Source organism: Orcinus orca, chromosome 8, assembly GCF_937001465.1.
Source record: "Orcinus orca chromosome 8, mOrcOrc1.1, whole genome shotgun sequence".
NCBI lineage: Eukaryota > Metazoa > Chordata > Mammalia > Artiodactyla > Delphinidae > Orcinus > Orcinus orca.
The window spans coordinates 4562863-4589912 of record NC_064566.1 but is presented as its reverse complement, the minus strand read 5'-3'; the positions used below and the strand labels follow the sequence as shown (position 1 = coordinate 4589912).

General features: G+C 48.5%; 1 protein-coding gene across 2 annotated transcripts in view; it reads right to left on the bottom strand.

Moving 5' to 3' along the window:
* Positions 1–27050, bottom strand: part of CPT1A (carnitine palmitoyltransferase 1A) — a 63649-nt gene that overhangs the window by 5915 nt on the left and 30684 nt on the right. For both annotated transcript variants that reach the window (XM_049712981.1, XM_049712982.1), the window contains exons 9-15: positions 26438–26525; positions 25465–25660; positions 22909–23097; positions 21882–21987; positions 16693–16809; positions 14248–14412; positions 1392–1526 (exon numbers count right to left, since the gene is read on the bottom strand). In XM_049712981.1, the coding sequence (XP_049568938.1) occupies positions 1392–1526; positions 14248–14412; positions 16693–16809; positions 21882–21987; positions 22909–23097; positions 25465–25660; positions 26438–26525 (996 nt within the window). The remainder of the gene's footprint in view (positions 1–1391; positions 1527–14247; positions 14413–16692; positions 16810–21881; positions 21988–22908; positions 23098–25464; positions 25661–26437; positions 26526–27050) is intronic.

Genomic DNA, 27050 nt, shown 5'->3' with positions numbered 1-27050 from the left:
GTGTGTGGGGTGTCTCTGGGTGGTTGCCAAGGCGACCTGACCAGAAACCCCACTGGCCGACTGCCGCTTCCGCAGATACGCTGCGAACGGGGCGGCGTGGAGGCTGCAGGGGGACAAGTTGTTGGAGAGGCAGTTTCGGGGTCCTGTGTGCAGCCCACTGGGCATCAATCATTCCACCTTTTATACAAATGAGACCACCAAGCAGGTAGGAAAGCGCCAGCCTCCAAGCCTCATCAGGTGGAAATGACGGTCTGTCCCTCTCAGCGGGCTGTGATGTTCCTGCGGGTCATAAATAACCCTCCAAAGTGGTCTGGAAGCTCTACTAAAACAGCGCTTCCGGGGCCTTCAGGTTGGACCCGAAAAGCCTGCTTCAGCTCGTCTGGGCCCTGTTCAGTCAATCACAGAACGAGGTGACACGGCACCCTTCCGTGGGATGTGGAGGCCCATCCGGGCTCTGGCCCACCCACTCCAGAACCGGTCCTCAAGGCTGATTCTGAAGGCAGCTAGTGACAGATCAGAGCAATCCGTCACAAGACCTCCTGAGCTCTTCCCACAGAATCGAAAGCCTTTCCAGAACGGAGGTTCCTCCAGGGCAGAGCAAGAGCCCTGGGCCATGTCTCCTCGGGGGTCAGCAGGCACCTGCCCTCCGGGTCAGGCAGAACTGGCTGTGGATGGACCTCAGCCCCTAACCAGGTGTGCGGCCCAGCAGTTTGCTGAATCCATCTAAGTCTCTGTTCCTTTACCTACAAAAATGAACTGATGATACGTCATGGGCCACCGCTAGGATCGTCAAAGGCGACGTACAGAAAACCTGGAGCCCCAAGCCTGCTCAAGGAGCTTCAGCACGGGCAGCGGGCTTCAGGAACCCCGAGCAGAAGGCTCCTGTGATAGTCAGTTTTCCCACCCAGACACCGACTACTTGCACTGTCTTGCAGCATCTCCCTGCCACTCCTTTATTCACTGGCTGTGTACTGCTCTGATCTGAAGACTCTTAGGAAGTATAATCTGATTTATAGGAGTTACAGAAGGACAGAAGCTTGATGCAAACATGAACCTTTGTGTCTGTCCTGACGGTTTCCTTTTTTCTTTTTTTAAATTTTTTTTTTTTGCCACTCCACGAGGCATGCAGGATCTTAGCTCCCCGACCATGGGTTGAACCCACACCCCCTGCAGTGGAAGCGCGGAGTCCTAACCACTGGACCACCGGGGAAGACCCCGACAGTCACCTTTTAATATTTTCTGTCCCTTCGAGAGGGGTGAAGGAAAGGAGATGCTGGATACAGACCTGCTGGAGAAAGTATGCACGGGATTTAATCAGGGAAGGCTGCGTGTCAACCTCAGGGGCTGTTCTGTGAAAAGCACTGTCCCGCTCCCGGCCGGGCAGCACCTACCGTCTGCGTGGGGTCCACCATGGCCAGCACAAAGTTGCACGACTCAGTGGTGCAGGAACGCACGGTCTCCGTCCTGCCCTCTCGGAAGAGCCGGGTCATGGAGGCCTCGTAGGTGAGGGAAAATTTGCCCATGTCCTGGGAAAGGAAAAATATTTTAACACAAGGCAGGGCATGTTGACAAACTAAAGCATGAGAAGGCAACGCTTAAGATCAGCCGGGAAAAACACACTTCACCGTCAGCTGCAGTTTATAGTCATCGTCAATTTTTACTCGGGCTTATGCAGCAGGCAGGTGGAAACGTCATTAGCTTTGCAAAGGAAGGGGGCGGTCCAGGTTTCTGTTTCCAAATGCAGCTGGTGCCATGACCCGATTTCCTGAGTTTCACACACCTGCCGGAGTGCAGACGTGACTACGGAGGGATACAGGACAGGACCGGGAGATCGGCATGCAAGAGTAGGAAATTATTTAACTTCAGGAGAGGGGACCGGTTGGGAACGTCCTCCTCCAGGGAGCGGGAAGTGGGTGGGTGGCCAGCGCCTGCAGCGCACAGCCCCCTGCCCCCCCCCCCCCGGTAGACAGGAGGGAGAGAAAGCAGGAGGGAACAGCTGTGTGGGAGCTGGCAGAGGCGGTGGGAGGCAGACGGGAGGTCTCTTTAGAATGTTCATGTTTTCTCAGTGAAATAAGTTCATCTACTCAGAGTGAGGATGGGGAGACGGCACTGGAGTCAGAAAGCAGGTGTGAAACAGGCTCTAAGGGCACAGAGAGTGGTGGTCTGGGGCCATCAGAGTCAGGGCTCATGAATTAAGGAAGATGAGCCAGCGATTTGGGGGTTTTCTCCGGCCGTGCAGGACCAAAGCAGGCAGACACCTGGACCGCGCTGGGGATGGGTCTGCTGTGCTTGGGGCCCCAGGGCCGAGGTCGGGGTGATGGTGACAGGCTGTGGAATCCAAGTCCAGAGAGAAAAAGAGGGAGGCAAGATGGGCAGAGGAAAGGGCAGGGTGGAGGCCCTGATGGGGTCCAGGGACGCTGGTGTCAAGGAGCAGAGAGGAGACGGGATGACGGAAAGGGCTAGAGGCGCCTGGGGCTGGGACCCTGCAGGTGATATGAGGATGGCACAGCAGGTGACGCATGAGAGCTGGGTCAGGTCCACGGGAGCTCGGGGCAGCCCAGCACCCGTGCCATGGGAGGAAACCATCTGCAAACCACCTGCTCGAAGACAACCAAGTTCCCCCACGTGGACGGGAAAAGTGCTGAGCGGCAGTTTGTAGACCCAGATGATTCCTGACCAGATGACACCCCTCTGGGCATTTGGGTCCTGGTGGCCCCAGGGTGACAGGGGACACCCTGCAATAGGCCGATACTGTTAATTCAGGAGCGGGCAAGGCTGAACCTCCGGTGTGTGAGCCAGACCCGTGAGTAGCCTTGCAGGGCTCTTCCCCCGACCCCCAAGGCCGGTAGGGTTGACTTAACATTGGCTGTTCCCACCATCCTGCATGTACAGGGATGAAGCCCAGCTGGCCATGGGGTCTGAGTGCCATCCCAGCCTCTGGTGGCCCCCAGCACCCAGCACAAAGACCTACCAGCTCACAACACTCGTCCTTTAATACACCGGTTATTAAATTTCCCTTGGATGGGGTCCGAGAGATTCTAACTCCTCATTCTGGCCTATGGTCAGCAGGGGGTCCCAGGTCATTTACCAAATATGCCTTTGGGAGAACTCCCTACAGGAGGGGAGCTTACTATGGGGGTGCTTTCCAAGGGGCTCATCATGGGGAGCATGGAGGGAAGGAGGGGACAAGGAAGAAGTATAAATGTAGTATTTTAGTCATTTAATACAGGTTAACTTGGGATAGATGATGCAATGATTTATTTGAAGTCAGCTTTCCAACATCAAACTTCAACTGTATAAGTGGTCAGCGCAATCATGCATTATATCCACAATTTTAAAATATGGCCATCTGGGGCTTCCCTGGTGGCGCAGTGGTTGAGAGTCCGCCTGCCGATGCAGGGGACACGGGTTCGTGCCCCGGTCCGGGAAGATCCCACATGCCGCGGAGCGGCTGGGCCCGTGAGCCGTGGCCGCTGAGCCTGCGCGTCCGGAGCCTGTGCTCCGCAACGGGAGAGGCCACAACAGTGAGAGGCCCGCGTACCGCAAACAAAAAACCCAAAAAACAAATAATCCTTAACTTTGAAAGAGTAACTTGATTTAAGAGTTACTGTAATACATGCTTATGCAAAAAATTAAAACATAGAAAAATATAAGAAAATGAAGATCAATCTTCAGAGCGCTGCCTGCCAATATTTTCCCCTCTCTCCTTTCCAGACTTTGCATAGAATAAAGTGAGAGTCAGGAAGCGTTTTCTGTAAAATGCAGGTGGTAAATATCATCGTCCTGGTGGGCCAGGTGGTCTCTGCTGCAACTTTTCAGCTCTGCCACCGTAGCTCACAAACAACCGTGGACAATACGCCAAAAAGTGGGTATGACCACGTGCCAATAAACTTGATCTCTGCTCTCTGACACTTCATTTGATTTTCACCTATCACAAAACAGTCTTAATTTTTTTCAATTATTAAAACTGTAAGACCAGGGACTTCCCGCCTCCCAATGCAGGGGACACAGGTTCGAGCCCTGGTCCGGGAAGATCCCACATGCCACGGAGCAACTAAGCCCGTGTGCCATAACTACTGAAGCCTACGCGCCTAGAGCCCACGAGCCACAACTACTGAGCCCGCGTGCCACAACTACTGAAGCCTGCAGGCCTAGAGGCCGTGCTCCTCAACAAGAGAAGCCACTGCAATGAGAAGCCCGCACACCGCAACGAAGAGTAGCCCCCACTCTCCCCAACTAGAGAAAGCCCGCGCACAGCAACGAAGACCCAACGCAGCCAAAAAAACAACAAAGAAAGTAAGACCATTCTCCACTCAAGGGCCATGTGAACTAGCTGAAGGGCTCCTGTGGCCTGTGGGCCAGAGTTTGCAGATCACTTGTAAACAATGAATAACATCTTGTTTTATGACTAAGTTTTTTCCCAGAATACACCATAGAAATCATTTAATAGTTACATAATACTCCATGTATAAAAATGCCACAGTCTAACAAATTTCACTTTGAGAACCTTTTAGATTGCTTCAAATTTTTACAGAGGGGCAAGCTTAAACTCATCTTTGTCAACTTGTCCTTTCACTGAATACAATTCTCAGAGTAGAATTTGCTGGGTAAACAGGTGTGCCTTCCCAGTGATTCTTCAGGCTGTGTGCGCCCCACAGATGACCATTCCCAACTGCTGAGTTCGAACACCCCTTTCTCAGGCCACCCTTCCAAACACAGAATGTAGAAAAGCTCTTTGCAAACTGCACAGGCAAAAACTCAGTCTTATTTAAGCTGCACTTATTAGATTCCTGGTAAGATTAAACTCTTGCTGTACGTTCACTGACTGTTTGTTGGTATTTTTCTTCTCTTGTGAACCACCAATTTCTGCTCTGACTCCATGTTTTTCTATTGGGCGGTTTATTTTCCCGAAATGGAACCATCTAGCCAGTTTTTCCAACTCCACTGATGACTCAAGTCATTCCTTCCCATAATGTTAAATGAATCGCTATATGATCTCACAGAACTATTCTGGCACCAAAACTATACCATATTAATCACTATAAGCTTCATATAAATGTTAGCCCTCCAGATGAACTTGAAGGTAAAGCCGTCAGCTCCTTTCCTACAATCACCTCCAGACCTCTTACTATGTTCACATTGCACGCGTGAACCAGGAACATCCATCTCCACGGTGACAAGTCTTTCTATCCAAAATCACAGCCTTCTCTCCCTTTCTGAGAGTCCATCCCTTCTCGACAGCTCTGGGCCTTCCTTCCCAAAGGTCCCGTCTGCTTTATAAACAGACGCCTGGGCAGTGCACTGGTTAGGACTCCACGCTTTCACTGCCTAGGGCCCAGGTTCGATCCCTGGTCGGGGAACTCAGATCCCACAAGCCGCGTGGCACAGCACGCCTGCCTGCACGAAGGAACAAAGAAAGAAAGAAACACCTGGGGTCCCAGATTTTTGTTTCCAGTTTGCATCACATTTTCCTACGATGTTTCCTGCTTGGCTATTGTGGCTCTACGAGGAAGATGCTGATCTTTGCATAATTCTGCACCGGCCCTCCTTCCTGAACACGCTTCTTAACCGTAAAAGCTTTTCCGCCCGCTCCATCTTCTGAGCAGATGAGCGAATATTCCTCCTGCCCCATGAGCCTGTCGGCTGCACTCGCTGTACTTCACGGAAAGCTGTCTGGGAACAGCCTCCTGGGGCCTCCTCATCCTTCTTGTTTTAATGGGGTCGCCTCCACGCTTTACCTTTGAGGAATACGCTGGTGGCTGATACAGGATGGGATTTACTGTGTTAAGGAAACAGCCCTCATACTAAGAGTTATCGAGACAGGATGCTACATTTTGAATGCCTTCTTAGCAACTGCCACAATGACTGGCTCCTTCTCTGATCTAGTAATATGATTTAATCTACTGTCGGATTTACTAATACCAAACCGTCCTCCTGCCGCTGGGATCAACTATTGCTGGTGATTATATCTTCCCTGTACTGGTAGATGCTATTCGCTCTTCTCATACTCAGATTTTTTGCATCTGCACTTGTGAGCAAAATTGACCCATGGCTTCCTTTATTCGTGCAACCATCAGCTGAAAAGCTGTATCACAGCGGCTGAGGACTAGCTTGCTTGGATCCAACCTCAGCTTTGCCACAAACGAGCTATAGATTGCAGGCAGGATACCCCACCTCCTCGAGTATAAAGCGGAGATGAGAAAGTACCCTCCTCGGGGTTGCTATGAGGGTTAACCGGCTGCTGCCAGCACTCAGCCCGGCACTGGGCAGGCTCCGTGCAGGTCACTGTCACGACCAGAGTGAGGCTAGTCCTGGGAGGCCATCAGGCAGCTTCCTTCCTTCCTGAAGCCTCTGGAGCTGCCCGCTCTTCAAAGCCGCGAAGCTGCTGCCTGCCGGTTCACACTGGCGGGTGGGCAGCTCTCCAACTACCTGTCTGTCATCCACGCACACCGACCTTCTCAGACTGTCTACCTTGTCTGGGGCCCACTTTACTCATTTGTGTTCCTGCAGAAAATCCTCATTTCCTCGAGATTTTCAAATGTGTTGCTATGGAACCTGGGATCCTCTTATTAAAATCGTCTCTGTATCTGAAGTGTCACCACCTCCTCAGTTCCTAACGCTGCAGACTTACGTGCCATTTGCTTATCAATTTTTAAAAATCAAGATAATTAAATCTAAGATCCAGGACCTCAATCCCATTATATCTTCTATTCACTTCATCTGTCAGACAAAGCTCAAGTCCCCTACAATGACTGTGCTTCTCTCCAACCGCCTGGGGCGCATTCATTTCAGGGAATGTGATACTTGGGAAAAGAAAGCGTCATCATGATCGCGACCATCTTTTTTTTTTGTTTTTTTGAATTTTATTTATACAGCAGGTTCTTATCAGTTATCCATTTCATACATATTAGTGTATATATGTCAATCCCAATCTCCCAATTCATCACACCACTACCACACTCGCCGCTTTCCCATCTTGGTGTCCATACGTTTGTTCTCTACATCTGTGTCTCTATTTCTGCCCTGCAAACCGGTTCATCTGTACCATTTTTCTAGGTTCCACATATATGCATTAATATACGATATTTGTTTTTCTCCTTCTAACTTACTTCACTCTGTATGACGGTCTCTAGATCCACCCAGGCCCCTACAAATGACCCAGTTTCGTTCCTTTTTCTGGCTGAGTAATATTCCATTGTATATATGTACCACTTCTTCTTTATCCATTCATCTGTTGATGGGCATTTAGGTTGCTTCCATGTCCTGGCTATTGTAAATAGTGCTGTAATGAACACTGGGGTGCATGTGTCTTTTTGAATTATGGTTTTCTCTGGGTATATGCCCAGTAGTGCAATTGCTGGATCATATGGTAATTCTATTTTTAGTTTTTTAAGGAACCTCCATACTGTTCTCCATAGTGGCTATATCAATTTACATTACCACTAACAGTGCAAGAGGGTTCTCTTTTCTCCACACCCTCTCCAGCATGTGCTGTTTGTAGATTTTCTGATGATGCCCATTCTAACCAGTGTGAGGTGATACCTCATTGTAGTTTTGATTTGCATTTCTCTAATAATTAGTGATGTTGAGCAGCTTTTCATGTACCTCTTGGCCATCTGTATGTCTTCTTTAGAGAAATGTCTATTTAGGTCTTCTGTCCATTTTTGGATTGGGTTGATTGTTTTTTTTAATATTGAGCTGCATGAGCTGTTTATATATTTTGGAGATTAACCCTTTGTCCGTTGATCTGTTTGCAAATATTTTCTCCCATTCTGAGGGTTGTATTTTCGTCTTGTTTGTAGTTTCCTTTGCTGTGCAAAAACTTTTAGGTTTCATTAGGTCCCATTTGTTTATTTTTGTTTTTATTTCCATTACTCTAGGAGGTGCATCGAAAAAGATCTTGCTGTGATTTATGTCAAAGAGTGTTCTTCCTATGTTTTCCTCTAAGAGTTTTATAGTGTCCAGTCTTACATTTAGGTCTCTAATCCATTTTGGATTTATTTCTGTGTATGGTGTTAGGGAGTGTTCTAATTTCATTCTTTTACATGTAGCTGTCCAGTTTTCCCAGCACCACTTACTGAAAAGACTGTCTTCTCTCCATTGCATATCCTTGCCTCCTTTGTCATAGATTAGTTGACCATAGGTGCGTGGGTTTATCTTTGGGCTTTCTATCCTGTTCCATTGATCTATATTCCCGTTTTTGTGCCAGTACCATATCGTCTTGATTACTGTAGCTTTGTAGTATAGTCTGAAGTCAGGGAGCCTGATTCCTCCAACTCCATTTTTTTCCCTCAAGACCACTTTGGCTATTCAGGATCTTTTGTGTCTCCATAAAAATTTTAAGATTCTTTGTTCTAGTTCTGTAAAAATGCCATTGGTAATTTGATAGGGATTGCATTGAATCTGTAGATTGCTTTGGGTAGTATAGTCATTTTCACAATAATCGTTCTTCCAATCCAAGAACATGGTATATCTCTCCATCTGTTGGTATCATCTTTAATTTCTTTCATCAGTGTCTTATAGTTTTCTGCATACAGGTCTTTTGTCTCCCTAAGTAGTTTTATTCCTAGGTATTTTATTCTTTTTGTTGCAGTGGTAAATGGGAGTGTTTCCTTAATTTCTCTTTCAGATTTTTCATCATTAGTGTATGGGAATGCAAGAGATTTCTGTGCGTTAATTTTGTATCCTGCAACTTTGCCAAATTCATTGATTAGCTCTAGTAGTTTTCTGGTGGCATCTTTAGGATTCTCTATGTATAGTATTATGTCATCTGCAAACAGTGAGTTTTACTTCTTCTTTTCCAATTTGTATTCCTTTTATTTCTTTTTCTTCTCTGATTGTCGTGGCTAGGACTTCCAAAACTATGTTGAATAATAGTGGTGAGTGTGGACATCCTTGTCTTGTTCCTGATCTTAGAGGAAATGCTTTCAGTTTTTCACCATTGAGAACGATGTTTGCTGTGGGTTTGTCATATATAGCCTTTATTATGTCGAGGTAGGTTCCCTCTATGACCACTTTCTGGAGAGATTTTATTGTAAGTGGGTGTTGAATTTTGTCAAAAGCTTTTTCTGAATCTATTGAGATGATCATATAGTTTTTCTCCTTCAATTTGTTAATATGGTGTATCACATTGATTGATTTGCATATATTGAAGAATCCTTGCATCCCTGGGATAAATCCCACTTGATCGTGGTGTATGATCCTTTTAATGTGCTGGTGGATTCTGCTTGCTAGTACTTTGTTGAGGATTTGTGCATCTATATTCATCAGTGATATTGGTCTGTAATTTTCTTTTTTTGTGGTATCTTTGTCCGGTTTTGGTATCAGGGTGATGGTGCCCTCATAGAATGAGTTTGGAGTGTTCCTTCTTCTGCAATTTTTTGGAAGAGTTTGAGAAGGATGGATGTTAGCTCTTCTCTAAATGTCTGATAGAACTCACCTGTGAAGCCATCTGGTCCTGGACCTTCGTTTGTTGGAAGATTTTTTTTTTAACATTTTTATTGGAGTATACTTGCTTTACAATAGTGTGTTAGTTTCCACTTCATAACAAAGTGAATCAGTTATACATATACATATATCCCCATATCTCTTCCCTCTTGCATCTCCCACCCTCCCTAACCCACAAAGCACCGAGCTGATCTCCCTGTGCTATGCGGCTGCTTCCCACTAGCTATCTATTTTACATTTGGTAGTGTATGTATGTCCTTGCCACTCTCTCACTTTGTCCCAGCTTACCCTTCCCCCTCCCCATATCCTCAAGTCCATTCTCTAGTAGGTCTGTCTTTATTCCTGTCTTGCCCCTAGCTTCTTCATGACTTTTTTTCCCTTAGATTCTATATATATGTGTTAGCACACGGTATTTGTTTTACTCTTTCTCACTTACTTCACTCTGTATGACAGACTCTAGGTCCATCCACCTCACTACAAATAACTCAATTTCGTTTCTTTTTATGGCTGAGTAATATTCCATTGTATATATGTGCCACATCTTCTTTATCCATTCATCTGTCGATGGACACTTAGGTTGCTTCCATGTCCTGGCTATTGTAAACAGAGATGCAATAAATATTGTGGTACATGACTTTTTGAATTATGGTTTGTTGGAAGACTTTTAATCACAGTTTCAACTTCATTACTTGTGATTGGTCCGTTCATATTTTCTATTTCTTCCTGGTTCAGTATTAGAAGGTTATACTTTTCTAAGAATTTGTCCATTTCTTCCAGGTTGTCCATTTTATTGGCATAGAGTTGCTTGTAGTAGTGTCTTATGATGCTTTGTATTTCTGTGGTGTCTGTTGTAACTTCTCCTTTTTCATTTCTAATTTTAATGATTTGAGTCCTCTCCCTCTTTTTCTTGATGAGTCTGGCTAATGGCTTATCAATTTTGTTTATCTTCTCAAAGAACCAGCTTTTAGGTTTACTGATCTTTGCTATTGTTTTCTTTGTTTCTATTTCGTTTATTTCTGCTCTGATCTTTATGATTTCTTTCCTTCTACTAACTTTGGGTTTTGTTTGTTCTTCTTTCTCTAGGTCTTTTAGGTGTAAGGTTAGATTGTTTATTTGAGGTGTTTGTTGTTTCCTGAGGTAGGATTGTATTGCTATAAACTTCCCTCTTAGAACTGCTTTTACTGCATCCCATAGGCTTTGGATCATCGTGTTTTCATTGTCATTTGTCTCGAGGTATTTTTTTATTTCCTCTTGATTTCTTCAGTGATCTCTTAGTTATTTAGTACAGCAGTGTTTAGCCTTGATGTGTTTTGTGTTTTTTTACCTTTTTTCCCTGTAATTGATTTCTAATCTCATAGTGTTGTGGTCAGAAAAGATGCTTGATATGATTTCAATTTTCTTAAATTTACTGAGGTTTGATTTGTGACACAAGCTGTGATCTATCCTGGGGAATGTTCTGTGCGCACTTGAGAAGAAAGTGTAATCTGATGTTTTTGGATGGAACGTCCTATAAATATCAATTAAATCTATCTGGTCTATTGTGTCATTTGAAGCTTGTGTTTCGGGGCTTCCCTGGTGGCGCAGTGGTTGAGAGTCCGCCTGCTGATGTAGGGGGGACACGGGTTCGTGCCCTGGTCCAGGAAGATCCCACATGCCACGGAGTGGCTAGGCCCGTGAGCCATGGCCGCTGAGCCTGCGCATCCGGGGCCTGTGCTCCGCAACGGGAGAGGCCAGAACAGTGAGAGGCCCGCGTACAGAAAAAAAAAATAAAATTAAATTAAAAAGCTTCTGTTTCCTTATTAATTTTCTGTTTGGATGATCTGTTCATTGGTGTAAGTGAGGTGTTAAAGTCCCCCACTATTAATATGTTACTGTCGATTTCCTCTTTTAGAGCTGTTAACAGTTGCCTTATGTATTCAGGTGCTCCTATGTTGGGTGCATATATATTTACAATTGTTATATCTTCTTGGATTGATCCCTTGATCATTATGTAGTGTCCTTCCTTCTCTTGTAACATTTTTTATTTTAAAGTCTGTTTTGTCTGATATGAGTATTGCTACTCCAGCTTTCTTTTGATTTCCATTTTCATGGAATATCTTTTTCCATCCCCTCACTCTCAGTCCGTATGTGTCCCTAGGTCTGAAGTGGATCTTCTTGTAGACAGCACATATATGGGTCTTGTTTTTGTATCCATTCAGTGAGCCTGTGTCTTTTGGTTGGAACATTTAATCCATTCATGTTTAAGGTAATTATCAATATGTATGTTCCTATTACCATTTTCTTAATTGTTCTGGGTTTGTTTTTGTAGGTTCTTTTCTTCTCTTGTGTTTCCCACTTAGAGAAGTTCCTTTAGCGTTTGTTGTAGAGCTGGTTTGGCGGTGCTGAATTCTCTTAGCTTTTGCTTGTCTGTAAAGCTTTTGATTTCTTCTAAGAGCCTTACTGGGTAGAGTAATCTTGGTTGTAGGTTCTTCCCTTTCATCACTTTCAATATGTCTTGCCACTCCCTTCTGACTTGTAGAGTTTCTGTTGAGAAATCAGCTGTTAACTTATGGGAGTTCCCTTGTATGTCATTTGTTGTTTTTCCCTTGCTGCTTTCAATAATTTTTCTTTGTGTTTAATTTTTGCCAGTTTGATTACTATGTGTCTTGGCATGTTTCTCCTTGGGTTTATCCTGTATGGGACTCTCTGCGCTTCCTGGACTTGGGTGGCTATTTCCTTTCTCATGTTAGGGGAGTTTTCGACTATAATCTCTTCCAATATTTTCTTGGGTCCTTTCTCTCTCTCTTTTCCTTCTGGGACCCCTATGATGTGAATGTTGTTGCGTTTAATGTTGTCCCAGAGGTGTCTTAGGCTGTCTTCATGTCTTTTCATTTTTTTTCTTTATTCTGTTCCACAGCAGTGAATTCCACCTTTCTGTCTTCCAGGTCACTTATCCGTTCTTCTGCCTCAGTTTCTGCTATTGATTCCTTCTAGTGTATTTTTCATTTCAGTTATTGTATTGTTTGTCTCTGTTTGTTTGTTCTTTAATTCTTCTAGGTCTTTGTTAAACATTTCTTGCATCTTCTCGATCTTTGCCTCCATTCTTTTTCTGAGGTCCTGGATCATCTTCGCTATCATTATTCTGAATTCTTTTTCTGGAAGGTTGCCTATCTCCACTTCATTTAGTTGTTTTTCTGAGGTGTTATCTTGTTCCTTCATCTGGTACATAGTCCTCTGCCTTTTCATCTTGTCTATCTTTCTGTGAATGTGGTTTTTGTTCCACAGGCTGCAGGACTATAGTTCTTCTTGCTTCTGCTGTCTGCCCTCTGGTGGATTAGGCTATCTAAGAGGCTTGCGCAAGTTTCCCTGATGGGAGGGACTCGATCATGACCATCTTTATTAAGAACTGTATTACAGTTAATTTTAGGTACAACTGGGGCCCATCAGTTGTCGTTTACCTGATACTAACATTGCCTCTTGTGCTCTTCCGCATCTGTTTATCTTCCTGACCTGAGTTATAGAGGAATCGAACCTACAGGCCACCCCCTGGATCCATCCGACTCCAGTGTCACCTTGGCAGGTCACCTCATCTCTCTGAACCTCTGTTTTCTCACCTGTAAAATGGGCGAACAATAGCTCCTCCCTAGTGAGGGGACTGTGAGAGCGCTGAGACCAGTGCCTGGCACAAAGCAAAACTCACAAGGGCAGAACCGGTATCCAGGGATGCTGCACTGCATCTGTGCACAGCACTCAAGCTTTAAAACGAAAGTTCTCTGTTAAAAACAGGGCACATCTTGGGACTTCCCTGGCGGTCCAGTGGTTAGGACTTTGCCTTGCAATGCAGGGTGTACAGGTTCGTTCCCTGGTCAGGGAGCTAAGATCCCACATGCCTCGTGGCCAAAAAACCAATACATAAAACAAAAGCAGTATATTGTAACAAATTCAATAAGGACTTTAAAAATGTTCCCCATCAAAAAAAAAATTCTTAAAAAAAAAACAAAATGGGTTCGATCCCTGGTCAGGGAACTAAGATCCTGCCTGCTGCTTGGCATGGCCAAAGAAAAAACAAAAATGAAAACAAAAAACATTAAAAACAAACAAACAACAACAACAGAAAACCAGGGCATATCTTGAGCCAATGCCACTAGGATTTCTGCCAGCCCTGGAAACTAGGGGGGCCCTCTCAGGGTGGAACGCTCCCTCCAATAGAAAAAAATCCCACTAAGGTCCTCCTGGGGCCTGGGCTATGTCTCTGATGGGACCGTCACGTGCAAGCCAGAATGTGCCCAGAGGCCCAGAGAGGCAGTGGAAACACCACGAGCTTCTGATCCTACAGGGACCCCATCTATCCCAGAGCACCTCCCAGGGCCTGGCATATCCACTTTTATGAAAGAGGGTGTCAAAGGTCAGAGACACCCAGTCATTTGCCCTAAGTAGTTCTGCTTTACCAAACCCTAGGACTGGGAGCTTAAAGGTTTATTTCCCACTTTGTGGAGCAATGAGATCTCACTTGGCTACCATCCCCCACACTCTCCCTCTACTCCTGCGCAATACAGGAAAACGCCACTGCTCCAGGCGCTTCTGCTGGACGCTTGTCCCATCTGTCTGTGGGAGGAGCCCCCACACCATGACAGGCACGACCTGCTCCCATGATGGGTCCTCCCTATCTGCTGGGCAAACGGCCTTGGACCTGCACTTAGGGACCCCAGAAGCCCTCAGGATGAAAACCCCAGCAGCCCTCAGGATGAAAACCCCAGCAGCCCTCAGGATGAAAACCCCAGCAGCCCTCAGGATGAAAACCCCAGCTTGGGGTCTCCTCACCTTGTAATGAGCCAGCTGGAGGGACAGCTGCACGAAGGCGTCCGGGCTGGTTCTGCATTTCTTGATCAGCCCTTTACCGAAAGCACTGAACAGAAAAGAACAGAAATCCACGTCGCTGGCCAGGAGGTTCGCGCTGCTCAGGGAAGTCTCTATGACTTCCTGACACTTGGGAAAAAAGGAGAAAAGCTTTCACTTAATGGGAGGGAAAATACTGACACATACTCTGAAGAAAAGAGCAAGCTGGCTTTCAGCACAGCTGACAGACTTGCCGCTTGGAAATACACACATCACATTTTCTTCTCGGTTTTCCCCAACCTTTCTAACTTAAGAGCTGCAATGAGTTAGCAACATGGCAACCTTAAGAGCTGCAATGAGTTAGCAACATGGCAACCCCCCCTGCCCTTGAAGAGCAGTGGGGTGGCCCAAGCAGGAGGAACTCCTGGTTCCCAGTGGGACCCCAAAGGGCATTTCAAAGTGTCACAGGTTCTGTTTCGTGAGATCCGCTCTTGTTATATGCTGGCCATTGAGGAACTAGTTTTAAAAAGGAAATGGACTGGGACTTCCCTGGTGGTCCAGTGGTTAAGACTCCGCACTTTCACTGCAGGCGGCATGGGTTCGAGCCATGCTGGGGAACTAAGATCCTGCATGCCTCGACAAAGATCCCATGTGCCGCAACTAAGACCCAGCGCAGCCAAATAAATAAATATAAAAAAAAAAGATCCTGCACGCCATGCGGTGTGGCCAAAAAATTAGAAAAATAAAGTAAAAAGGAAAGGGACTGTGGTCGAGTCGTACAATGGGAATGAGCCCTCAACCGTGAAGTCACATGGAGGAATCTTAAATGACTACCTCTACATGAAAGAAGCCGATCTGAAAGGGGTACACACTGTACGGTTCCAGTTAGGAAATTCGGGGAAAGGCAAACTGATGGAGACAGTGAAAAGACCACTGGTTGCTGGGAGTGAGGCAGGAGAGAGGGATGAAGAGACAGAGGAAAGGTTTTTTAGGGCAGTGACACTGCTCTGTATGATACTATGGTGTCAGTACACCTTTGTCCACACCACAGATGCACAACACCAAGAGTGAACCCGGGGGAGTTTCCTGGTGGCCTAGTGGCTAGGATTCTGGGCTCTCACTGCCAGGGCCTGGGTTCAATCCCTGGTCAAGGAACTGAGATCCTGCAAGCCACACGGCACGGACAGAGGGAAAAAAAATAGTGAGCCTTGACGTGAACTACGGACTCTAGTGATACTGACTTGTCAGTGCAGCTTCTTCGACTGTTACAGACGCACCAAGTGGCAGGGGACTTTGGTCGCAGGGGAGGTTGTGATGTTTGAGGGCAGCGAGAGCGTGGGGACTCTCTGAACCTTCCACTCAACTTTGCTGTGAACCTGAAACTGCTTTAAATAATAAAGTCCATCAAAAAAATTTTTTTTAATAAACGGTAAGTGACTTGGTTAGCTAAAAGGACCCTCAACCACACACTTCAGCAGAGGTTACATCTCTCTGAGGAACACACATCAGCCCCAGGGAGGCAGACTGGACAAAAAAGTGCAGATGGGCAAGACTGCAGGACTAGATGCAATATTTTCCACATCAAAATGACTTCTTGGGGGCTTCCCTGGTGGCGCAGTGGTTGAGAGTCCGCCTGCCAATGCAGGGGACACGGGTTCGTGCCCCGGTCCGGGAAGATCCCACATGGCACGGAGCGGCTGGGCCCGTGAGCCATGGCCGCTGAGCCTGCGCGTCCGGAGCCTGTGCTCCGCAACGGGAGAGGCCACAACAGTGAGAGGCCCGCGTACCACAAAAAAAAAAAAAAAAAAAAAAAATGACTTCTTGGGGCTTCCCTGGCGGTCTGGTGGTTAAGACTCCGTGCTCCCACTGCAGGGGGTGTGGGTTCAATCCCTGGTTGGGGAATCAAGATCCCGCATGCTGCACGGCACGGCCAAAAAAAGAAAAAAAAAGGAAAACACTTCACAGGCCCCAGGAATTCCTGCTTGGCTTGGGTAAGCTAGGATTTGGTATTTCCAACCCTTAAATTCCTTCCGGAAATGGCTTCCACTGAGCGAACTGCATTGGAGAACACTTAGAGGAACAAAAATGACAAATTAGTGATTTAGAGTATTCCAACTCCAAAGCAAGTGATTTTGGTTTTCACTTTTTCATTGTGATGTCTAGCTAAGTTTGAGCTGGAATTTTCACTGACAATCTTAGCCAAATGCTTTAAATGAAAGAAGAAATATTTACTGGGGCTTCCCAGGCAACTGGAGCTGTAGCAACTCCGAGGTCCCAGTAAGAAACCCCCAGGCAGACAGATTTCCATCTCGGGGGTCTTCAACTGACCTCGTGAACACTTAGGAAGGACAGCTGGAAAAGTCGACTGTTACAGTTTAAACTCGTTTCCCACCCAAGATAATTAACAAGTGCCTGATCACTGGGACTTACTTCCTGCGGGATGTCCCACTGTAGCCGGGTGGGGTATGGGATGTTTGAGTTGGTGTCCCCTTTACAGTGTCCATCCTCTGCATAACCCAGCTGGAAGCTGTCCGTGGCCAGTACGTACTGTCGAAAATAAAAAGATACATCTGTGAAGTCAGAGCTCATCACAGCTAATAGCGTTACACAAAAGTTATCTGACCTCCCAAAGTAGACAAACCCGCGTTCTTTCTAGAGATAACATCAAGACTTAACCATAGGGCTTCCCTGGTGGCGCAGTGGTTAAGAATCCGCCTGCCAATGCAGGGGACACGGGTTCGAGCCCTGGTCCGGGAAGATCCCACACACCGTGGAGCAACTAAGCCCATGCACCACTACTGAGCCTGCGCCCTAGAGCCCACACACCACAACTACTGAGCCCATGTGCCACAACCACTGAAGCCTGCACTCCTAGAGACCGTGCTCCGCAACAAGAGAAGCCACCACAATGAGAAGCCTGCGCACCGCAACGAAGAGTAGCCCCTACTCTCGCCACAACTAGAGAAAAGCTTGCGCGCAGCAATGAAGACCCAATGCCAGCCAAAAATTTAAAAAATACATAAATAAATAAATTTATTTAAAAAAAAAAAGACTTAACCATAACTACTTGCTTACAGTCTGCTGTGCATCTGACATCCTCTGCACAGCCACCTAATGAGATATTCTTACCTCCATTTCAGGGGCAAGAAAAATGGACCTGGAGAGGTTCAACAGCGTTTGGACAGGTAAAGAGCACAGCCAGGATGTGAGCAGAGCGTCTGACGCACAGAAAGCAGCTCAGAGCCTGCTTCGAGGTCCCAGGCTGTGCGCTAGTGCCCTCCGGGTGCTACCCCACTGGATATTTACACTAGCCTGTAAAGTACTAACTATCATTCCTGCTTGTATAAATGAGAAAGCAGCCTCAGAGGGGTGAAGAGTCTGTCCCAGTTCACACTCCTCAGGGAGCCAGGATGTGGGCCCAGGTGTGGATGTTTCCTGTTCACTGGCAGGTAAACCTAAGTCAGCTTATTCAACGGTATCTACAGAGCACCTACTATGGGTCAGCAATGCTTCTGAGCACCCGTGATAGGACAGTGAACAAAACAGACAAGAATGTCTGCCCTTCTACAAAAGGTTAAAGGTGGCCATGACCTAGCAATTTGGCTCCTAGGTATGTACTCAAAAGAAATGAAAATAGGGAATTCCCTGGCAGTCCAGTGGTTAGGACTCTGCGCTCTCACTGCTGAGGGCCTGGGTTCAATCCCTGGCCAGGGAACTAAGATCCCACAAGCCACGCAGTGCGGCAAAAAAAAAAAAAAAAAAAGAAAAGAAAAAGAAAACATATGTTCACATAAAACTTGTATGCTAATGTTCACAGAAGCATTATTTATAGTAGTCAAAAAGGGCTTCCCTGGTGGCACAGTGGCTGAGAGCCCGCCTGCCGATGCAGGGGACACGGGTTCGTGCCCCGGTCCGGGAAGATCCCACATGCCGCGGAGCGGCTGGGCCCGTGAGCCATGGCCGCTGAGCCTGCGCGTCCGGAGCCTGTGCTCCGCAGCGGGAGAGGCCACAACAGTGAGAGGCCTGTGTACCGCAAAAAAAAAAAAAGTGAAACGAATCCAGATGTCCACTGAGTGATGAATTAACAACATGTGGTCTAATCATACGAAGGAACACTATTCAGCCATAAAAAGGAATGAAATACCGTTAACAGTACAATGTAGATGAACCTTGAAAACATTAGCCAGACACACAAGGCTGCGTACTGTGTGTTTCCGTTTCTATGAAATGGCCAGAACAGTCAAACTGACAGAGACAGAAAGGAGCTTAGTGGTTACCCAGGGCTGCGGCAAGAGGCTGAGGGTGGGGAGTTTCCTCAGGGGGGTGATAAAAACGTCCTGGAATTAGTGGCAATGGATAGACAACCACCTCGTAATGTACAAAAGCCACTGAACTGTTTGCTTTAAGAGGGTGAATTTCATGGTATGGGAATTACATCCAATAAAACAGAAACAAAAATATTTTAAAAAAGGAATCTCTGCACTGGGGGAGCTTACATTCCAGTGGGGGAAGCAAAACAAACAAACAAAAAACAACTCAAGGGACTTCCCTGGTGGTCCAGTGGGTGCTCCCAATGCAGGGGGCCCCGGTTTGATCCCTGGTGGGGGAACTAGATCCCGCATGCATGCCGCAACTAAAAAGTCCATATGCTGCAAGGAAGTTCCCACGTGCTGCAACTAAGACCCGGCGCAGCCAAAATAAATAATAAAATTTACAATATTTTTTAAAAATTTAAAAAAACAACCCAAGGTCAGATGGTGATACTGTCAAATGGTGAGGGGGGCAGGGGGGTTCCAGGATGAGGGAGCGTGGAGCGGGGCCACATGCATGTGCGGCCGGCATCCTGCAGAGCTGGGCAGGTGAGGGAGCCCAGCCTATCTGTGTCTGCACTGTGTCAGAGCCCCTAAAGAGTCCAACACAATTACACATCAGGAACACACCGACAGCCAACAGGATTCAGCCTGGACCAGATTTGTTTTTAGCTGGCATGGGTGGCGTCCTTGTAATGGCCCCTTAACTGGCTCTGGCGTGGGCCTCCACGACAAGACAGTGGGTCAGTTCCCATCCGTGCGGGGAGCAACTGGGCTCCTGTCTGACCCCTGGAGTCACAGGCCATTCTGTCTACTGGGCAGTTAACAGTTAAACACTGCCACTTCCAACTGGTCACCCTGGTCTGCGACTAAATCCCTTTACCTTATCTTATCCAGAGCACTGAAAAAATAAGCCTGGCCTTGTCAGCATCCAGTAGATTTCTCTGTTTGGTAAATGTACCCTACGTAGTCCAGACTGCCTAGGATTCAGAGTCTTTTCCCGTTTACCAAAGAACAGCTCTTATGCACTTATTACTGGGAGAGTCCTTGGAACAGGGTGTAACAGACCTAGATCATTATCCTGTGCCAACAGACTTAAAAGGTCTTGCTGTGGTGTCCAGTGGTGCCGAAGGGGGGTTGATCTTTGCTTGATTTGCAGCTGAAAGGGTCTCTAAGCCTTTGTCGGCAGAAGCAAAGACCAGGGTGGTGATGAGCCTTATGGATACCCGGTTGTTCTTATCACGGATAAATGTCTTAGGACCACGCTGCTGTTGTCTTAGACTGGAGCATTTTTTCCCCCCTTTTAAAGGTTTTCCCGCATAGAAAACCTCCCCTGGTTGAAGGAACGGCAGGTTAGGTTTTGCTGAGACCCTAACCACAGGGAAGACAGTCAAGTAAAGTGGAAAAGACCCAGCAGGAGCTCCCCTGTGGATGTCATCACAAGTGCACTACACGATCTGATTTCAGGGACAAGACCCGGGCTCTACGCCCTGGGCAGGACAGTGAGGTGATCGGGCTGCGGTCACGGTCACGGGCGTGTGTCTCCCACATGGGCAGTGACAGTGAGTCGCTGTGTTCCACTCCATTTATTAGAGCAGCAGCAACATAAAGATTGCAGAAATACTGTGTTCACTGTGATCCTCAAAGGGGCTTATCTCTTCAACAAAGTCACCTCAAGTCTGGTCAAATGGGATGATACACAATTTGAGTCGAGTCCAGTGTTTTTTTTTGTTGTTGTATTTATTTATTTATTTTTAAAGACACCCAATTTATTTTAATGTTTATTTATTTAGGCTGCGTGGGTCTTAGTTGTGGCATGCGGGATCTTTAGTTGCGGCATGCGGGATCTAGTTCCCCGACCAGGGATCGAATCTGGGCCCCCTGCATTGGGAGCGTGGAGTCTTAGCCACTGGACCACCAGGGAAGTCCCTTGTTGTTTTTTTTTTAATTGAAGTATAGTTGATTTCCAATATTATGTCAGTTTCAGGTGTACAGCAAAATGATTCCATCTTATGTATATATTTTCAGATTATAGGTTATTTCAAGATATTGAATATAGTTCTCTGTGTTATACAGTAAATCCTTGTTGTTTATCTATTGGATTGGCCAAAAAGTTTGTTCGGGTTCCCTGACCAGGAACTGAACCTGGGCCCTCAGCAGTGAGAGCACAGAGTCCTAACCACTGGACCGCCAGGGAATTCTCTGTTTCTGTTTTGTATACAGATTCATGTGTATTATTTTTTAGATTCCACATATAAATGATATCGTATAGTACTTGTCTTTCTCTGTCAAGTCCACTGTTGACAGGCCTAGAATTTAGCAATTTCCTTACAAAAGAACCTGACAGGCGAATTCAGAAAACAAAACCTTCACTCAGCTTTTCATGCCAAACATGACACAGGTCAAACAGCTCAGAGACAAATGAATTTTAAAACAGTTTAAAAGTGGCAGGGCCAATATGCACTGTATTTTATTTTATTTTATTTTTTTTTGCGGTACGCGGGCCTCTCACTGTTGTGGCCTCTCCCGTTGCGGAGCACAGGCTCTGGACGCGCAGGCTCAGCGGCCATGGCTCAACGGGCCCAGCCGCCCTGCGGCATGCGGGATCCTCCCAGACGGGGGCACGAACCCGTGTCCCCTGCATCAGCAGGCGGACTCCCAACCACCGCGCCACCAGGGAAGCCCCGCACTGTATTTTAAAATGTTAGGTGGGGGACTTCCCTGGTGGTCCAGTGGTTAAGACTCCACGCTTCCACGGCACGGATTTGATCCCTGGTCAGGGAACTAAGATCCCACATGCCGCACGGCACAGCCAAAAGAATAAAAATAAAATATTAGGTGGAGGGACAGGATGACAAGGATTTGGTGGGTTTTCTTAGAACTTGGTAATTCTAAGAATTAAGTGAAGTTGTAAAAGGCACGCTGCATTTTTATAAACCAAGATTTTTAATATCCTTGCCTTTATTTGGCCTAACGCTTGGCAGATAGGAAAATCTAGAAAACACAGCAAAGAAGGGGTGGTTTATTTCAAAATAACTGAGCTTCAGTTCCACCCTGATGTCACTGCGTTGGAGCCAAGGCCATCTCACTATTTTAGCTCCATCACGACATGACATTAAATGTTTCCATTTAAGGAACCTCAGCCGTAGGGAATGAAGACGGGAATGACTTCCGTTACTGTTTTAACTTTACATTCGGTGCCGACACCTGCTGAAAACACTTATTATAACCAGACAGATACTATGAAGTTAAAAATTCAGAAACTCCAACAGCAATTTCCACACTCAGGTTAAACCTGCAGACACTCACCTCCCAAAGGTGACCGATGATGGGGGCGTCGGCCCAGGAGTGCTCCGCGTTTATGCCCATCTTGCCGTTTTTGAAGATGACAAATGTGATCGATTTATCAAACCACCTACACGAAACAAAAATGTTTATGTGACTTACATGTTTACAAAGACAAAAATAAACCCAAACGATGTATTTGTTTTCCTCTGGATGGGCTTGCTGACTTGGCACCCGCAGGGGTGAACGGGTCTCCGCAGGTGACAATAAAAGCACATAAGACGCTAAGTCGTTCATTTCTCCCCTGCTCCCGACGCAGAGATATGCATTCAGGTACCGGACAGCAGGAGAACAGGGCGTATCATTGTAACAAAAAAGGATTCACAAGGCAACTGCGGAGAAATAGGAGGCTGCAAAGTCGTCCCTCGGTATCTGCCGGGGGATTGGTCATAGGACCTGCTGCCGATATCAAAAACCTGAGGATGCTCCAGCCCCACACAGTTGGCCCTTCGTATCCGCAGGCTCCACAACCGAGGCTCTTAAACAACGGTCCACGGTCTGTAGTTAGCTGAACCTGCGGATACGGAAGACCAACGGTGCCTGCCGCACCCCTCCCCCACCCCAGCCAATCCTCACCCCCAACCTGACGGGCAGGCAGGACCTCACTTTACAGACAAGGCAAAGGAGCCTCCAGGAGGTGGAAGAGCCTCACCACAATCACATGCTCGGTGAGCAAAGCCAGAGCCGACATCCAGGTCAGACCCCGGGTACCACCTTCCCCCACCTGGTTCCAGGTGACCCACAGCCACTCCTCACGAGCAACTCCAAGTGGAGGTGTCGTGCACAGAGAGGGGAAGGACCTCAAAGCTGCTGCTTAAGCTGTGTGTGTGTAACAGTTTTGGTGGAAAGAAGAGAGTTACCAGTCATATTTTCACGCTAGCCTTATTCCTTAAGCGCGTAGATACATACTTGCGGCTGGGTGTCAGCCACGTGTAACATTTCTTCCAAGTCCACAGGCAAACCACTGTGTTTCAGAAGGTAAGCATGATACCTGTCGGAACACCTGCCGTGCAGCAGAGACTTGGCGTAGCTATCCATCGACGTAACAGGGTCTTCCTCCCTATACCCTTGTTCTGTTTCGTCCAATGTCACGAAGAACGCGGCTTTTTCCACTGCATCCAGAGACTGCTTGTTCTTCCCATGTCCAAAATAGGCCTGGCGACACCTGGCCCAGGGGACTCTGTAGTGAGGATTAAATACAATTAAACCTGCAGCAGGGACTTCCCTGGTGGCGCAGTGGTTAAGAATCCACCTGCCAACGCAGGGGACATGGGTTTGAGCCCTGGTCCGGGAAGATCCCCCATGCCGCGGAGCAACTAAGCCCGTGCGCCACAACTACTGAGCCCATGAGCCGCAACTACTGAAGCCTGCGTGCCACAACTACAGAAGCCCGCGCACCGCAACAAAGAGCAGCCCCCGCTCGCCGCAACTAGAGAAAGTCCTTGCACAGCAACGAAGACCCATCGCAGCCAAAAATGAAAAGAAGTAAATGAAAAAGAAACATATAAAAAAACCTGCAGCAGTTTGGTGACATCTCTTTAGGTGGGATGTTTGAAACGACAACGGTTTTCAGTTTCCCGTGTTGTAGGGGTTTAAGGAAAACTACACATTTGCGACTTTCTGCATCTGCAGGCCCCCACCTGCCTGCCGGCTGGGCTGCTTTGCTTGCAGGCAGGGGCCTCGCCTTCTCCTGTACCTGCTCCAGGGCAGTCGCAGGCATGGAACCTCGTCCGTAAATGCCGAGTGAAGGACAAGAATCCAGACGGGCCCCAAGCTCCGCCGTCCAGGGCAGCGGACCCACAGGCAGGCAGGGCCCCCCTCACATCCTTCCCAAGCCCGCGCCCAGCCCCCCTCCACGGAACCACCCCACGGAAGCCACAGTGAGGGCCAAGAGCACTTCCCTGGTGCTGGGACGAGCTCACGGGCCCCGACACCACTGTCCCATTTTTCAGATGAAGAAACTGAGGCACAGAGGTGAAGTCACAGCTCCTTCGTGGCAGGTTGGGTTCCTACCCAGGCCAGCCTGCCCCAGGTGCACGCGTCCATGCTACAAACACCGCACAACACCCCTGTGATAAGGGGCGCCCCGGGAGCGGAATTCAGGGATCCTTTTCCGTCCCGCCCTACACAGTGGGGTACACAGTGCTAACGGGACGCCCGCTTCTTGAGAGCCACCCCAGCCGAATGGCTCCTGGGCCCCCCCACTCAGGCCCCCGCCCACCCTTCCACGTCAGGGCCACTTGGCCTCTGTCTCCCACCCTCTTCTCCCCGCGCACCGAGTGCTCAGCTGAGGCCGCCCATGGGGCCAAAACGGCCATAAACACAACGGGTCCCATCACAGGCTCAGCCTCAACCGCTCTCCTCAGTGCCTGGGGACAGCGTCGGCGCTCAGGCAGATGAGATGGGTGATGCCCCATGGGGGGGGCATCAGGGTGGAGCTCACTGAGCCTGCATCCCGCCCCGCCCCACCTCTGCCCAACTGGGTGCCCCAATGACACTCAATCAGCACTGGGGACCCAGGGCTCATTCCCCAGGACACACGGCCCCTCTGTTCCAGCTGAGTCTCTGCCCCCCAGAGATGGCCAACCACTCCAGCTTCTCGGACTGAGCCTCCCTTCCTACTCACACTGCCTGCTTCTGGTCCTCAAGCGGCAAGGATCTTGCTTCCAGGAGCCCCTGGACCAGAACGATCGCCCAAGTCTGCTCAGGTCACGCCAGCCTAACACGGTCCCTTTAACAGCAGCCCATCACAGAATCAAGCCCAAGTACAGCCGGGCACACGGGACCCATCCCACCCGGAGTTCCGGCGCCCCGACCCACTCCACGGCTCCCAGCATCTGCTCCCCGGACGCCTCTGCGGCCTGTCGGTCCCCACGGCTCACTGCTGGCCTCTGTGTGCCCTCGCCCGGGCATCTTCCTCTTCTCCACCGGTCGGTCACTCACCGCTGTATTCCCGGTGCTGCCCTAACGGTGGCCACACTGCTGACCTCAGGGGTCCTCAGCCAGGGACCACACTGCCCCCAGCGGCCCTGGCAAAGCCTGAAGACAGATCTGCTTGCCACGCTGGGGGTCGCTACTGGCATCCGGTGGGAGAGGCCAAGGATGCTGCTTAGCGCCCTACGGTGCACAGCACAGGGCTCCCCTCCGCCACCTAAAACAGACTTATCCAGCCCCAAAGGGATCAGAGCCAAGGCTGCACAAGCCAGGTCCTCAAGCTTCAGACGAGGCAGGAAGTTAACCCTAACACAGAGGCCCTGGTTACACATGTCTGTTTCTAGATTAAATATGCCGCAGCCCGGGGAAGACGCCTACCTCCTTCCTCGTGTCACGTGCCCTGGGACCCGTGCACATGCACGCCTGCCTGTCCCACAGAGATGCCCAAGGGGACCTGAGGGTGGGGGCAGAGCCCGCTCCCAGGGGACCAAGCCAAGCACCGCAGGTAGCGGACACACCTCCCCACCAGATGGGACCCTGGGTGAGGACAGCACTCGGGGCACCCGCCCCCGACGGCCCCCAGACACAACGGCATCACTGAGGGGCTGCACACCTGTCTCCCGCCGTGAGGGCCGCCAGCTTCGCCTCGCCAGCCTGGGGCTCCGACGGGTCATCCAGGATCCTCTGCATCTGCTGTTCGATCTCGCGGGGCTTCAACAGCCGGCCGTCGTGGTAGAGCCAGACCTTGAAATAGCGGCCTTTGTGGAACACGACGATGTGCCTGCTGTCCCTGAGGTGCTGGAGGGTGTCTGGGGAGGGGGTGGGGGAGACAGAATCCGGAGGCACCCGGTTAGGGGAGGGGAGGAAACCGCCCGTGACAGCACCAATTCTTCTGCCCGCATCACTCCGCTCAGCTCACGCGTCCACTTCCCGAAGGTCCGCAGAGGACTTGGTAGAGCACCCGGATCGAGAGCTCTGGGATCAGACAGGCCTGAGTGCTAAGCTCTGCTCGGCCGCTCAGTGGACGTGTCCCCTGGAGCGAAGGACGCAACCCTCGCTAAGCCTGAGCCCTGGCGGGCCTGGGATGGACCCAGGGGGCGCCACTGCTCTCCCTTACATTCTTGAGGGTGTCCCGGCTGGGACAGATGTGGCCCCCCTATGCTGGGCAGTGGGAAAGGAGGCGGGTCATGTGTCCCAGGTCAGGCTGCCGGAAGTGAGCTGCCGAACCACAAAATCTGGTTTCCCTGAGCACGATCCAGGGCGCTTTCCACCATAAGCCCTGCGTGGGAGCCAGAGCAAAACGCCCCTGAAAGATCCAGATGAAGAAATAGGAATATTCCTAACCCAACCTAGAAAAAACTCCACCGTAAGACAGCCTTCAACCGAAGAGAAACTGAGGTCTGAAAATCGGTTAACTGTCCAGGCCTCAGAAAGACAAAGGAAATTCAACAGAAGGAAGGTTGACGAGCCTGAAATCTCTGAAATCTTAGAAGGTCAGCGTTCATCAGTGTGGTCTCCTCCAACAACTCCTGAGCATAAGGATGGAACGTTCTGATTCCCAAAGGAACCCCGAGCAGGTCACGCACCTGTTTCCTCTCCTGGGATCCGAGAAGTATTAAACATTCGCTCCCACTGGGCGGAGCAGAGCGGAACTGTAGATCCCAAAAGAAAAATCTGTAATAGAAGCAAGTTTCAAACAAAAATCCGAGGAGCAGACCCAGTCCACACATTTAAATGCTGGACTTCTTTTCTGTGCACAGAGCGTGGCTGGACTTCAACTTTTCCAAACACTATAAAGAATGGTGGCTCCCCGGGACACCGTGCTGCCCTGGAGTCTGCAGAACCAGGCCAACGTACAACATCCTGCTTCTTATTCCCAAATAACACACCCTAATGGGTCATTTATAAACTGACACTTAAACCAAAGGGGTATTTAAGAAAAAAAAAAAAATGCCGGCGGGGGGGAGGGATAAATTGGGAGATTGGGATTGACATATACACACTACTATATATAAATAGATAACTAATAAGGACCTGCTGTATAGCACAGGGAACTCTACTCAACACTGTAATGGCCTACGTGGGGAAAGAAGCTAAGAAAGAGTGGGTAGATGTATATTCATAACTGATTCAATTTGCTGCACACCTGAAACTACCACAACAACTATACTCTAATAAAAATTTTTAAAAAGGAAAAAG